This window comes from Petromyzon marinus, chromosome 59 (assembly GCF_048934315.1).
Source record: "Petromyzon marinus isolate PM22_M1 ecotype Great Lakes invasive population chromosome 59, UKy_Petmar_22M1.pri1.0, whole genome shotgun sequence".
In the NCBI taxonomy this organism is placed as follows: Eukaryota; Metazoa; Chordata; class Hyperoartia; order Petromyzontiformes; family Petromyzontidae; genus Petromyzon; species Petromyzon marinus.
The window spans coordinates 10083208-10097929 of NC_133725.1; the positions used below are offsets into that span (position 1 = coordinate 10083208).

A 14722-nucleotide genomic window follows, 5' to 3' on the forward strand; every position below is an offset into this window, starting at 1 on the left:
TCGGAAGATTCCCCTTGGCGGAGCAAGCTCTGCCTCTGGACACGCCCCCTAATAGAACCTTCTCGACCGTTCTCGCATATACTCTAGCTCTGTCCATCACCTTTGGCCCAAATGGATCCCATACTTCCCATTGGTTATTAGTTACCCAGTGGTGGCTTATGCAGATACCCCTCATCGTCCCCTAGATGGTGCTCTCTCATTAGAAATGTACCATTCCAGGTGAAGTAAGTATTGATAAGGCAGTGCCTCACCAAAGTTACCACATCAGAATTCAGTCCCTGTTGGAACAAGTCTACAGCTGAGGTGGTCTTACCAGTGAATGGAAGCAGGATCTCAGACAGAAATCGTGCCAGTTTGTAGGTGGGTGAGTTAATGGTGGAGACAATGGGACAGGGCGGTGTATCTTCTTTGTGGATTTTTGGAATGCCATAAAATCTGGGTGGTCTAGCAGCAGAAGGTTTTAGAGAGAGCAGTTTGGTTGGTTCGATTAGAGAAGTCGAGTTCGTGATGACATTGTTGGTTTTCGTAACCAAGCGGTTGGTAGAATCTCTATTGATTTTGGTATAGCTACCATCCATAAGAAGGTCCTGAATTTTGTTGTACATGGTTTAATCCATGATGACAGTGGCGTTGCCCTTGTCGTCTGAGAAGATGACAATATCATCTCTCTTTTTTAATTGAGCAAGTTCAAAACGCCCGTCCTTGTTGATGTTGCTAACTGGTTTCTTAGCGTTTTTGAGGATAGCAGCGATTTCAGATCTTGCTACGTCTGCCGGGATGTGTCCTAAGCCTTTGAGGGCTACATCGACCTGGGCAATGATATCATCCACTGGGATGTGTTTAAGGGTGACTGCGAAATTCAACCCTTTCCCTAATACTGATTTTGGGTTGGTCGGAAATTGGGCTGTTACTCTCATTGATAACAATCTTGTTAACATCTAACTTTTTAACATGTGGATCTGGCTTATTTTTAGACAGGAAGTTGAATTTAGCAATTAGGTTAACTTTACATTTGGCTGACATTGAAGTGGCAGAATAAACTATCATGTTATCTACATGGTCCCAATCAGATGTGGACATTTTTTCTGTCAATGCTAAGTGAGATTGTAAGTTCAAATAGGAGCAGTCTTATTCTCTCTGAGATTAGGGATAGACTAGCCCTGAACAAGATCCGTTTATCATTAGGAGAAGAGACATCAGCAGATGTGAGGTGTAAAGGCGATTGGTATTACCTTGGTGTCGCGGCATCTCTTCAGAAAGGTGAGAGACTCGATCAAGTGAGCCTTCTTGTCACGCAGTCCATTAAAAAATCTAACAGTTGTGTGAAAACCCTCCCCGTAGAGGCGGTTCAATCTTGATTTGAAGCTTTCGGGACTGCAGGAATTCATACTCTTTGGTTCTTTCGGTAAAGTCACGTAGATATAAAATTAATAGATCACGACGTTTCGATCGCAACACAAGCAATCATCATCAGGTGGGAAAACCACAGCAAGAAAACATGTTTTGCTGAAGTGGGAGAGAGCTGCCGTGGTAAGAGGGTACATCGGTAAGAAAGGCGGGAGGAGCAAGAGGGGAGAGGGAGGGGGGGTCGGGGGAGGTGGACGCTAGGAGAGGGACGTGAGGCTGGGGGGGGAAGTGGGCGGGGCTGGGAGTGGGAGGCCGAGAGAGCATCCCCAGCTCTCGGCCTCCCACTTCCAGCCCCGCCCACTTCCCCCCCCCCCCCCGGCTCACGTCCCTCTCCTAGCGTCCACGCAGCGCTTCCCCTACCCCACACCACCCCCTCTCCCCCCTTTCTTACCTATATAACCTCTTACCACGGCAGCTCTCTCTCCCACTTCAGCAAAAATGTATTGCTGTGGTTTTCCCACCTGATGATGATTGCTTGTGTTGCAATTTAAACGTCGTGATTTATTCTATTTTATACCTACGTGACTTTACCGAAAGAACCAAAGAGTAGGGGATCTTTTTCTTTGTCTTTTTTGTGGTGAGCAGGATGGACATCTCAGAACTGAAAATAACAGCAAGTGCATGGAAATCATCGACAACCCACAGAATGTATTTGGAATTGAGCTAGTCCTGCAGCGCTGCACTGACCAGACATGGACATTAGACTTATTTCATGCACCTTAGATTAATATATTTAACTAATCTACGTTTTTTTTTTTTAACCAGGTAAGGCCCATTGAGGTGTGTAGCTCTTTTTCATAAGTAAATTGCAATAAATGGTAACTCAACGAAATGCCACATCGTGTGGGCATTTGTAGCAGCTAAATACTCTAAATACGTAATGTTGATTCTAAATGTTGAGGGAAAAACCGGAGGACCCTGAGAGAGAGACACTCAAACTCCAAATATGTAACAGGCGTCAGGGTCGGGATTGAACCCACGATCTCCTGTATACCAGGTGAAGGAGTTAAAATCTTGCCACTGTATATATCATGACCACCAAAGCCATTGATGCCACCATACCTCACCAATTATCTTTATACTCAAACAGATCCTACAGCTGCTCACTGTGCGCAGAAGCGTGGTCACCACATCTACGCCTCTATATAAGGAACGAAACAGTTAGACTTCTCCACAAATATCTCTGACGCCTGATGAGGCTAGTTATATTTACTGGCGAAACGTTGTACTCAGATTGCAAATGTTATGGCTTGGCTCTTCAACACATCGGTGTGCTAGACTAGTGACGAATTGGCATGTTCTGTTTACGTGACAACCTTTACTAGTTGGCTGTATCGGGTGGTGGCGGGTTTTAATGACATATATTCATGCGACCTTACCCAAAAAAAACTCTATGGATGGTATTGGTCGTGAAAGCCTACATACGTGTTAAACTAGAAATTCATAATCGCTTGCAAATGGGGTGGCATCATCCCTCCTCCTGATGCTTAAGGGAAATGGGTGAAGTTTAGGACTGTGGCTCATGCAGCTGCAATGGCTACTTTGGGTATGCGGTTTAAACTTCCCCAGATACCCTGACTGATGGAGGAGGTATTTCTGCTGGCTGAGAAAGCACGTCAGGCCCACTGCCACCGTCTACAGAATCCCACGTCGGTAAATGAGGAGGCTTACTGTAGTCTTCGCTCGGACGTTCGGAGAGCCATGCAGCACTGCAATGATGAGTGGTGGTGGCGGGTTGCTGAGGAGATGTAACCTGCCTCAGTAGCCCACGATCAAAAATTACTCTTTAATTCCATCAAAAAGTAACTTGCAGCACCACACCTATTACTCAGTGGGCCTTACCTGATCAGCAGAGACACTCGCATCTCTGATGAGCACGGTTGGCTACATACGGTGTGAAAGAAGTTCAACATACATAGATTACACTATACACTACACACGACTATAGACTACACTACACACTGCACTACTATACACTACTCAACTATACACTACACTACACCACTACATTGAGAAGTAATTTATTTAGAACTGCTTTTTGTGTTTAGTTTGTTGTCCATTCCCCTGCACCTCCGATTAGCTCGGTTGGCTACGTACGATGTGGAAAAAGTTCAACATAAATACATAGACACCTGCTTCAAGTTCAACCTTTTTCAACTCAATGCCGGATAAGGGCCTGTTCACACTGTGCGGTTTAGCGAGGGCCACGAACTTGCTAGTCACACGCCTTTAGGCGTCATCTGGTCGAGCACCAATTGGGTCGAGGCTCAAAAGAAAGCCGTCCCTTGGTGTGGAACAATCAGTTTCAAGGACAATGCATATATTATCATAGTATGTTTGTTTTTTGTTTGCATTTTGACTGCAGGTATTGTGGTTAATGCAGACATGAATCCTTGTAAAAAGGTTTCAGTTTTGTGGCCAGAAAAAGGGGAAAAACCCTATTACATTTTAGTACTGGCAAAGGAGGTCTAATGATGTTGCTCGTCACACTTTGATACTGGTAAAAGGTCCCATTATAAATAAATTATTTCTCAATTCACTATAATGGTGTAGTTGTCAGTAGTGTAGTGGATAGCGTAGTGTATAGTGTGTAGTGTACAGCGTATTGTGTGTAGTATATAGCATAGTGTATTGTTGTGTAGTGCATAGCATAGATTGTGTCGTGTACGGTGTTGTATATATATATGTTGAGCTTATTTTGCACCGTCGATAGCCAACCGTGCTAATCCGAGGTACAGGGGAAGAACAACAAACTAAATACAACAATAAGCAGTTCAAAAGAAATGAGTTTTAAAAACTCACTTCATCATACTTGACCACGCTAGTCAGTGCGGTTTGGTGAAGGCAAACAAGAATAGTGTGTTAAAGGAGAGTTGGCGTGATGTTCTGGATTGCCCGCTGCTGACATCGTATCCCAATTACCATCATCACAATGCATGTGCAGATAGCCCATAGGTGTACATTTCGTCATTTGTTTCCACTTTCCTCTGTCTTGTAGTGCCAATATGCTGAAGTAGTGCAACATCTTCCTGGCACAAATCTCGCAGCACAATACGCCAGCTTAATGTAAAAGGTGGTCCAGATGTATTGTGACCCCCGCCCAATTAATTGACACCGAGCATGTTGTCTTCCTTTGATTCATCATTTGAACACATTCGCTCAAGTGGACCTGGCAAAGTTGGGTAAGATTTTTCATAGGACATGGCACCGATTCATCCTGAACAAAGAAAATGCTGGTTCTCGAATATAATTACTGAACCCTTAACAAGGACATTGTTAATATGTACAATGATGATATTTAATAACATTATTGTATGTCACTTGTATATTGCTTTCATTACAATACACGTCCATTGGTATGCAAAAATATTACGTTTTAGAGAATCAATCCGGGTCTCAAGACATCTGCACCACTCTGTAGATAATTCACTCGTTATTCATGAACTTGCTATTCCGTGATTTTGGCTATCTGCGAATCACATCTGGAACTCTACACGACTATTGCATCGAGAGAGAGAGATAAAGTGATGGGTCCTCCAATTTTTACCCCCACATTAACAATGAATGTCATGCGTTCGGAGTACCTGGCTGATATACGTATCCACGTGATAAGCTACTTCATTGAGCTATAATTTATGACAGCCAAGTCGCTTATGAAAAAGAGCTACAGAGCTTAGTAGGCCTTACCTGGTAAAATAAAAATAGATTGCTTAATTCTAGATTTGAAGCTTTCATGACTGCAAGGATTCATACTCTTTGTTTTTTCGGTAAAGTTAAGTAGTTAAATTTCGCTGTATCCTCAAATGAGGATACAGCGAATTTTGCTGTGTCTGTTCCACCTGAAGACGGAAGCTTGTGTTGCCTCCGGAACGTCGTGATTTAATTTAGTAGTTTTTTTTCTTTTATTTTAACTACGTGACTTTACCGTAAAAAACAAAGAGTAGATCGCTTAAGTTAACCTCGCCCAATCAACTGACACCTGTAAATTTCACACTCAGTCGCAACTTGTCCTGTTGTTTATTCTTTCCCAAAGGAGATGCACGCCACACATCTAGGTCGCACTCACACAAAGTGCTTGCCATAAATGACCCACAATGCCTCACTGATCTCGTCAAGGAGCATAAGCCATCACAAGAAATTCGGTCACTCTCACAAAAGCGGCTTTTGGCTAGCCATCAAACAAAGATGGTCACCACATCTCGCGCTTTAAGATGCGCTTCTACGGCCATCTCGAACGCTCTTCCTTCCGATATCAGGAAGCCACTGGAGCTATGCACTTTTAAATCATCTAGGTTAAAAACTAATTTCTTGAAAACTGATTTTTGTGTTTAGTTTGTTATCCTTCCCCTGCACATTAGATAAACACGGTTAGCTGGATACGGTGTGAATGACGTTCAACGTACATAAATACATTCCTAGGCAGGGTTTCCTTCCAGAACCGCACCACATTGATCTGTAAACAAATACAAAAACATCACAGCAGGACGGAGAAAATCCAAAGTTAAAGTAAAGCAAAACAAATCGATAAACTGCCTCCACAACTTCGTAAACTCAGCTATAGAATGAAACTCCACTTAGTTGAACGCCTTTTCATGAGCACGCTTGGCCACACCTACTGAATGTATAATTTGATCGCATCACTCACACTTGATCAGAGACAAGTGATTGAAATCATGCCACCCCTGCTACAACCTCCCCCACGCTGATTTCATCATTTCTAGGCAGTGGAATGTCGTCCAACCCACTTCCTTGTGAAAGGTCAGAATCAGAATCTTGATATATCTTGGAAGAATCCGATGAGCTATGAAGCTCTTTATCATGGATGTCCAGTGATGAACTCCACGGGCGGTTCCACACTTCGTCACATCATATTTAACAATAAAATGTGGACAATGATACTACGCCCTTTCTGAAAAGCACGGGATTACCGTCGCTCCTCGGGGAAAACAAGATTAACAAACTCGGGAATCGCATTCATGATAAATTATGTTTGGGTTTGTTTGGTTATATTAAATCCCTCGCCTTGTATGCAGGAGGTCGTGGGATCGATCCCGGCCCTAACGCCTGTCTATTTGGAGTTTGCATCTTCTCCCCGTGGTTGCGTGGATTTTTTTATGGATTCTCCAGTCTTTCACTCCACATTCATAAACATGCTAAGCCACTTCGTTGAGCTATCATTTGTGGCCAGGTCGCTCCTCAAAAATAATTCTATAGCTCAGTGGGCCTTATCTGGTAAAAAAAAAGTTAAATAAAATAGAGAGTCACTGGACATCTGTGAAAAAGAGCTCTATATGTCATCGGATTCCTCAAATATTAATAAAAATTCTGATTCAGAAGGTCCCCTATTTGAGGGTGTGTTGCTCCATATTGTTACGCGATTGTGTGTTGTGTTTTCCTCTCGGATGTCGACTTTGTTTTGGGGTTCTTGAATAATAAACTATGAATTATTATACGTGTTTTATATTACCAAATAAGGCCCAGTGAGCTTTTTCATGAGCAACCTGGCGATCATAAATGATAGCTCAACTAATTGGCTTTATTACATGGAAATGTATAGCAGTCAAATACTGTAAACGAATGTTTATTCTAAATGTGGAGAGAAAAAAACGGAGCGCCATGAGAAAAATCCATGCGACCACAGAGAGAACATGAAAATTCCAAATATACAGGTATCAGGATCAGGATCGTACCCACGACATCCTGTATACCAATCAAAGTAGTTACCATCTCGCCACAGTGTTTGGGGTAGTGATAGGGGTAGTGAAAGGAATAGAGGTAGTGATAAGGGGTAGTGATGGGGTAGTAATAGGGATTTGGGTAGTGATAGGGTTAGTGATAGGGGTTGGGGTAGAGGTTGGCAGGCAGTTGACCATACTTCACCTGAGTGGTGGCTTGGTGAGTTCAGGTGAACTCCACTAGTTTGACATCGACATTTTATTGAAGATGAAAGAACCCAATGATTCATGAAGCTCCTTCACACCAGTGTCTAACTCAGTAGCGTCGACGAACCATTATCCGGCTTCCAACATTATCTGGTGGTACAGGAGGCCAACAATATACGTCGGGGTGAGGGACCGGAAAGTTGTGACTTATAACGAAACAACATAAAATGGAGAATTTTCCCCCATAAGAATAAGTATCCACAAATATACGTGTAGTGACTGTGATTGTCACTGTGTGATGCCGGGCTTACGAAGCCACGGCAGATAATGTGTTGAAATTATGTGTAGCCTGCTTACGGGGCATAGTACTAGCCCTAGCGGGGCTTGGGTGAGCACTGGTCAGTGCAGAGGCACCACAAGCAGTGTGCAGTGCGGGCTCCCAGTGTGGGAGCAAGAGGGAGCGTCTGCCAGCCAGGGTTACATTGGGGCATGATACGCTGGTTGACCTGCTGACACGTGACCGGATTATATAGGAGGGGGGCCACCGGTGGACGGGGGCTGCTGGGCGGTCATGTGGTCTTAAAGAGCTCTCGGAAGCCTTCGAGAAAGAGCTTGAGAGATCTGGAAGATGGGTGTGGTTAAGGGCGGAGTCAGCCCCAGCCCAGGGGGATATAACGGGGGCCCGCTCGGGGCTCGGGGCTCTTCGTGTGCTGGTGTGAAGAAGATCCACGTCGGGGAGAAGAAGCCTCTAGCCACACTGTCCGGGACCCAACTTGTGGTCCGGCCGGGATAGCGAACTGTGTCTAGTTTTGCCGTAGCGTGATTAGATGGGCATTCGAGACCCGAGTGTCGATTGTGTTATGTTATGTGAGGTTGATAAATAGATAGTGTTGCTCCCAAGACAACGTCTATGACTCAGTTGGACTCACTACAACTGGTGTCGGAAGTGGCCAACTTGCTAGGCTATAGCTAGCGATAGACAAGTCATGCCTATGCGTCGCAGAGTTCGTGTATGGGCATCAGACGACAAAGACGACGAGGAGCTGATAACGCCTATGGCCGCCGAGGAAGGAGCGAAGGCGCTGCCGGCGGGGCAGGGCACAGTCGGGGTGCGTGGCACCTCTCCTTCATGGAAGAAATGCGCACGGCCGTCTTGCTGACCTCCTCCAAGTGGCGTCCTCCATCCTCGTCGAGATGCGATCCCTTCCCTCGACGGCAAAGGAGGGAGTGGCAGAGCTGTCCGGATGGGGTGACTTGGCCGCCATTTCACAAAAGGCGGGAAAGCCATCGCCACTGCCCGCGATCGAGGGCGCCATTTTGCCACCAGCGGGGAGCGCTGAGCCTGCCAAGGTTGAAGCCGGGACGTTCTAGTCGATCGACGTCCAGTCGCTCCGCCGTCAGCTGCCCTTCATTAAATAATTTGTTGCCACCAGCGGCGATTAGGTGGCATTTAAGCGACAATTTCTCACGAATGTCAACTTGGTGGGATGGTCGGAGGTGGACGCAATGAAGCTGCTGCTTGCCGCCCTCGACGATGATGCTTTGGCGGTGTTTCCGCCATTCTGCTGTCCAAGAAGTCCACCCTCATGCAGGCGTTTGACCAGATGGCCGCTGTTTTAGAGCCTCCGTTGAACACCCGTCAGAAGTTCGCCATGAGGCGGAAAGGGGATGGTGAGTTGGCTCTCGCCTAGAGAAGTGCGCTCTTGGCGAAGGCCGCATTCCCGAAAATGGACCACGGTGGCCTTGACGCCTTTGTCCTCAAGAAGATGTTGGGACTCGCCAAGCATCTCCATACTGTGCTTCCCACCGAGGACGGGGAGGTGTCTTCGCTCAAGATCGCCTGGTGCATACAAGCGCAGCAGATCCTGCAACGTGACAAGGTGTTGGTGGCGTGCTCCGCATCTCCCACGGAGCCCGGGGCCCACGCGGATGAGGAACCTGGTTCCGCGTGCGGCGATCGTCAGGGTGATGGAGATCGACAGCAGGACGACCGGCGGTGGGCGAGGTCTGCTTCGTCCCAGCCGAGCAGTGGGTGGGTCACCTGCTACAACTGTGGCATGCCGGGGCACATCCAGTCAGGCTGCCGGGTTCCTCGACAGAAACCCCCGGGACATCCGCCTTCCTCCCACTCCCTGCTCCCTAAGGCGAGTCACTGTGCACCTCACACTTGGCCCCGGGCTTCACTTCACCCATCGGGGAGGTTTGATTTGCGTCGGGGTCACGCGCGGTTTCGGAGAGAGTCAGTGTGTTTCCGCGACACACGGCCGCTCCGACCAGATCAGTGGTCAGAGCTGGCTCATCGAGTGGTCGTGGTGACCGCGGGGTCGTCGGCCGTGCTTGGGTTCGTTGAGGGGGTTGAGGTTTGCATGCTTGTTGACATTGGCACGTCTTCAACCATTATTTCCGAACTTATTTTGGAGCCGGTATATGCTCCGTGTTTTGCCGCAAATGGCGGGTTGTTGGGGATAATCGGTCGAATTTCTGTTGCATTGGGCATTGACGATGTCTCATTGTCGGGCCATGTTTTGGTTTCTACGGCCCTGGCTGTCCCGTGCTTGCTGGGGACTGATTTTCTCGGCAAAATGCCCCTGAAGATTTGTATCGACCAGGGCTGTTTGGAATTGTCGTCGGGATGGTGTATGGCATTTCTTCTGTCTCCGACCCGCATGTATTCTGCTAACGAACCGTTGCAAGCACTTGCGTACTGAACGGTGCATATTCCACCTGGAGGGCAAATGTTGGTGCCCCTCCGATTGCGAAAACCGCTCGATGTGACACTGTGGGGGACGGTATCGTATTGGGTCCCTCTAATAAGCTTAGTCGGGGAATGTCACTCATAGCAGGTCAGACACTGGTCTCCCGGGACCAGGCACCGTTTGTTCAAGTCCTTAATGCCGGGTCGGACACTACGGTCATTCAGGAGGGTTCCGTGATCGCTCATGCGTCTCCGGCGTGTCCGGAGGCGGATGTCATGGGGAATGTTGGGGTCGGCATTCGGTCTTACGGACCTCGGGATGTGGATGAGGCATGGATGGACAAGCTGTGCTCGGAATGCGGCGATTTATCCGCGGGACAAATGGGGAAGCTGAGAGCGCTGAAGAATTTTCGGACATTTTTAGTAAAAGTTAATTTTATATCAACCGCACGTTCCTCGGCCGCAAGTTCCTGTTGAGCCACCATTTGACATGGGAAATGCTGCCCCCATTTGGCAGTATCCTTACCGCCTGAGTCCGGCGGAAAAGGAACACGTTTGTGCAGCGGTTGACGAAATGTTGGCCGCGGATATCATCTCGCCGTCCACCAGTCCATGGGGTGCTCCGATCGTCCTTGTTAAGCACAACGGCAGTCTGCGCTTTTGTGTCGATTTCCAAAAACTTAACAAAGATTCTGTCGCAGATTCATACCCCTTGCCCCGTATGGATGATTCCTTGGATGCTCTGGCGGGCACGCGTTCCTTTTCCACCCTTGACCTTTTGTCGGGTTTTTGGCAATTGTGGCTTGACCAGGCCTCAAGGCCCAAAACGGCTTTTCGAACCCTGCAAGGGTTGTTCAAGTTTAATTGGCTCCCGATGGGGCTCCATTCCACGCCAGCCACTTTTCAGATGTTGATGGAATTGGGTTTGGCGGCCTCCAGTGGGATTCATGCTTAATCTACTTAGATGGCGTCATCATTTTCGGCCGCACGTTTGAGGAGCATTTGGATCACCTGAGTTATCCCGACTTTTCGTTGCCGTTCATTTTGGACACATATGCCAGTAATACCGGCATTAGTGCGGTGTTATCCAAAGTTATAAATGGTGTGGAGCACGTGGTTGCATATGGCAGCAGGGTGCTTTCTCCGGCTGAGCAGCGGTACTGCTTAATGCACCGGGAACTGTTAACCATTGTGTTTTTTGTGCAAAATTTCGGCCATACTTGTATGGGCAACACTTTGAGGTGTGCTCCGATCACGCAGTGTTCCAGTATGCATGTGTACCAGCCCTTCAGTCAATTGTCACGCTGGCTCGAAATCCTGCAGGATTTTTCATTCAATCTCACATACCGTAAAGGTTCTCGCCATATGAACGCCGATGTCCTATCGCAATTGCCAGCACCTGGAGAGTGAGCTTGTTTTTCAGATTCAGGTCATTGTTGACTGGCCGGCTCGACCTCCCCTTCCCCTCTCATTCCATTTGCCATGAACACGATGGGAGGGACGGGCGACGTCCTTGTTGCACGGGATGCGACTTTGGGGCTGGACTATGAGATGTGGGGATGCCGGCAGGCGGAGGACGCGTCCCTTCTTAAGTTGCACCGGCGTGTCAGGGAGAGCACCGATGGCACGGCTCCGCAGGGTGTTAACTCGTTTGTCCTGCAGGGCGGACTGCTCATATACTGGGACAGAAGATTGCGCCGTTATGCTATTGTTGCCCCTACCGCCCTGCGTAGCGAGGTTGAGTGGGCTGTGCATAAACGCTTGTTGCACCTCGGAGTGCAGAAGACGCTGGCTTCCCTCAAGTTGGATTTCTATTGGCCGGCCATGGCCTCCGATGTTGAGGATCTACTTAAGGGCTGTGTGCAATATGCCCGGCGGAAGCCACCAGCGAGATCCTGTTGCCCTCCGCTGCAATCCATCCAGGTGTCACGGGTAAATGAAATTGTTGTCTTCGATATTCTCGGGCTGTTTCCCGCTTCTGCGCATTGAAGCAAATACATACTCGTGGGCATTGAGTATTTCTCACGCTGGCCTATGGCTTGTCCTCTCCTGAATCAATCGGCAGTGGCTATTACTGAGGCGTTGCTCGATGGCTATGTTCTGGATAAGCATGCCCCTGAGCGCCTCTTGACGGATCAAGGCAAAAATGTTTCCTCCAAGCTGCTGCGTGAGGTGTGCGATTTTCTGGGGACGAAAAAGGTACGCACATCGCCGTACTACCCGCAAACAGATAGCATGGTCGAATGCCTGCACCAGACTCTGACCTCCATGTTGAGTCACTTGGTCAGTGAGTTACAGATCGATTGGGATTTGCATATTCCTGCGATTCTCGCCGCTTATAGGATGACCCCTCACGCATCCACCGGCTACTCTCTCTTCTTTTTGATGTATGGGAGGGAGTATGATCCTCCCATTGATGTCCGATCACAGGCCGCACCCACCCCGAAGGTGTCCAAAATTTCTGAATCAATTCGGTTCACGATCGAAAAACTTTCCGAGGAGCAGGAAGCCGCCAGTGTTAACTCTCAGGCCAGGCAGCTGGCCAACGAGCAGCTCAAAGGTGCCCGTATTTCCCTCTGCGATTGGTCGCCAGTGGACAGGGTCTGGTTGCATTGTCCGGAGGTGCCAGTGGGCACATCTCCAAAAATTTCTGCAACCATGGAGAGGGCCGGTTGATGTGGTTCGAGTCGTGCGGCCGCAGTGTGTCCAGATTCGATTTGGTAAGTGGAGCTGATTTGTACACTCCTTTCACCTTAAGCCATTTATCACGCCGTGTGAGTTTCTTTCATCTCCATATTAAAGGGGCCGAGTGTCGGGTGTGTCCAATGAGCTGGGACATGTATCTACCGATGCGGGTCCTCAGGAGAGTGTTTCTGTTCTGCCCCCAGGCGCCGCGCGACTGATGCCTCGCACGCAGCCGGTCGTGTCGGCCTCACATGCTCTGGACGCCAAGGACCCGATGACCCGGCCTACTGCTCTTCGTGAGGGGCCGGCTTCATAGGGTCGATTTCTTGTTCATGCCGGCCCTCCCAGGGCGGTCGAGCCCAACCCACCTGGAGGACCGGTGTCACGGACTCGTTCAAAGACTCAATTAGCGTGATCCCCGCGCATTGCACACTCCCACATCATCATGGGCTGTCGTGCTCGCATGAGTCCTGGCGAGTATTTGGCTGATCCTGCTCGCCATCAAGCTCACAGGCGTTGTTACACGTTGTAGGTGGGAGATGTTGATTGTGGGGATCTTGTGCGACGCGATTGTTGAGTCGTTCGTTTTTTTTTCCGGTGTGTATATATTGTACAGTTGGGTTGGGTAATTTATTGCATTGTTCTGTTTTGTTGGAGCACACTTGTTGTTATGTTCTGTACAATTGTACGTCGCTTGCTTACTTGGGGGGGAGTTGGCAGCCAGGATCGCTGGAAGCTACGGAGGTGGGGGGGGGGGTGATGTAGTGACTGTGATTGTCACTGTGTGGTCCCGGGCTTACGAAGCCACGGCGGATAATGTGTTGTTATGTGTAGCCCGCTTACGGGGTATAGTACCAGCCCTAGCGGGATTTGGGTGAGCATTGGTCAGCGTGGAGGCACCGCGAGCAGTGTGCTGTGCGGGCTCCCGGTGAGGAAGCGAGAGGGAGTGTCAGCCAGCCAGGGTTACATTGGGAAATGATACGCTGATTGACCTGCTGACACGTGACCGGATGATATTCGAGGGGGGGCACCGGTAGACAGGGGCCGCTGGGCGGTCACGTGGTCTAAAAGAGCTCTCGGAAGCCTTCGAGAAAGAGCTCGAGAGATCTGGAAGGTGGGCGGGGCGAAGGGTGGAGCCAGCCCCAGCCCAGGGGGATTGAACAGAGGCCCTGTGAGGGACTCGCAGTTATTTATGTGCTGGTGTGAAGAAGATCCATGTCGAGGAGAAGAAGCCTCTAGCCACGCGGTCCGAGACCTAGCTTGTGGTCCGGGCTGGGGTAGCGAACCATGTCTAGTTCTGCTGTAGCATGGTTAGATGGGCATTCGAAACCCGAGTGTTGATTGTGTTATGTTATGTGAAGTTGATAAATAAATAGTGTTGCTCCCAGGACAACGTCTGCGACTCAGTTGGACTCACTACATAGTACTGTACATGCACACTACCTGTATTATACCACACAATACATAATGTACATATTTCGAACCAATTCTGAGTAAAAAAATTGCATTTGTACTTATCAAAGACTTAATTGAAATCCACTTTTATGACCATTTTTAAGCAGCCCTGTTTACTTTTAAAGTTTTACTTGTTTAATATAAAACTAAATTGTGATATTGTTAAGCAATGACTAAAAACAGGAAAAATGTATAGTGTAAAAAAAGCACAGACTCTTAAACAGCATTTAAGATTATTGAGGAGTGGATGAGTTGTGTTGAAGGGTTCTAACGATATTTTGCAATAAAGTCCGGACAGCGATTACAATGAGCACTCGAGAGACCACGATGGGAAAGTTGGGGGTGCATGCGCGAGTTTTACAGAACGTCTCCTCTCCTTCCTGCCAAAGCCGAGTTCAGTTGAGTCGAGTCGAAACAATAATCGTCACTGGTGTTGGCTGTGAGTGGGAATCAAAGTCGGGTGGCCGGGCAGCATGCTAACCGCTACGTACCCGTGCACAATGCTTTCGACTCGGCTCATTTGAACTGTGCCATAAACAACGTATATGCCAGGAATATTTACGTTTTGTTCCTCCAAAAGTCGGTGATGTGAGTGTGA

At 48.3% G+C, this 14722-nt stretch overlaps 1 protein-coding gene across 1 annotated transcript in view; it reads left to right on the forward strand.

Annotated features, from left to right (window-relative positions):
• The window catches only part of LOC142905813 (polypeptide N-acetylgalactosaminyltransferase 18-like), a 108955-nt gene extending 94827 nt beyond the window's left edge, over positions 1 to 14128 (forward strand). Inside the window, exon 11 of the mRNA XM_076052952.1 lies at positions 1993 to 14128. Within this exon, the coding sequence (XP_075909067.1) occupies positions 1993 to 2130 (138 nt within the window). The 3' untranslated portion in view covers positions 2131 to 14128. The remainder of the gene's footprint in view (positions 1 to 1992) is intronic.
• The last annotated feature ends 594 nt before the right edge of the window (positions 14129 to 14722 follow it).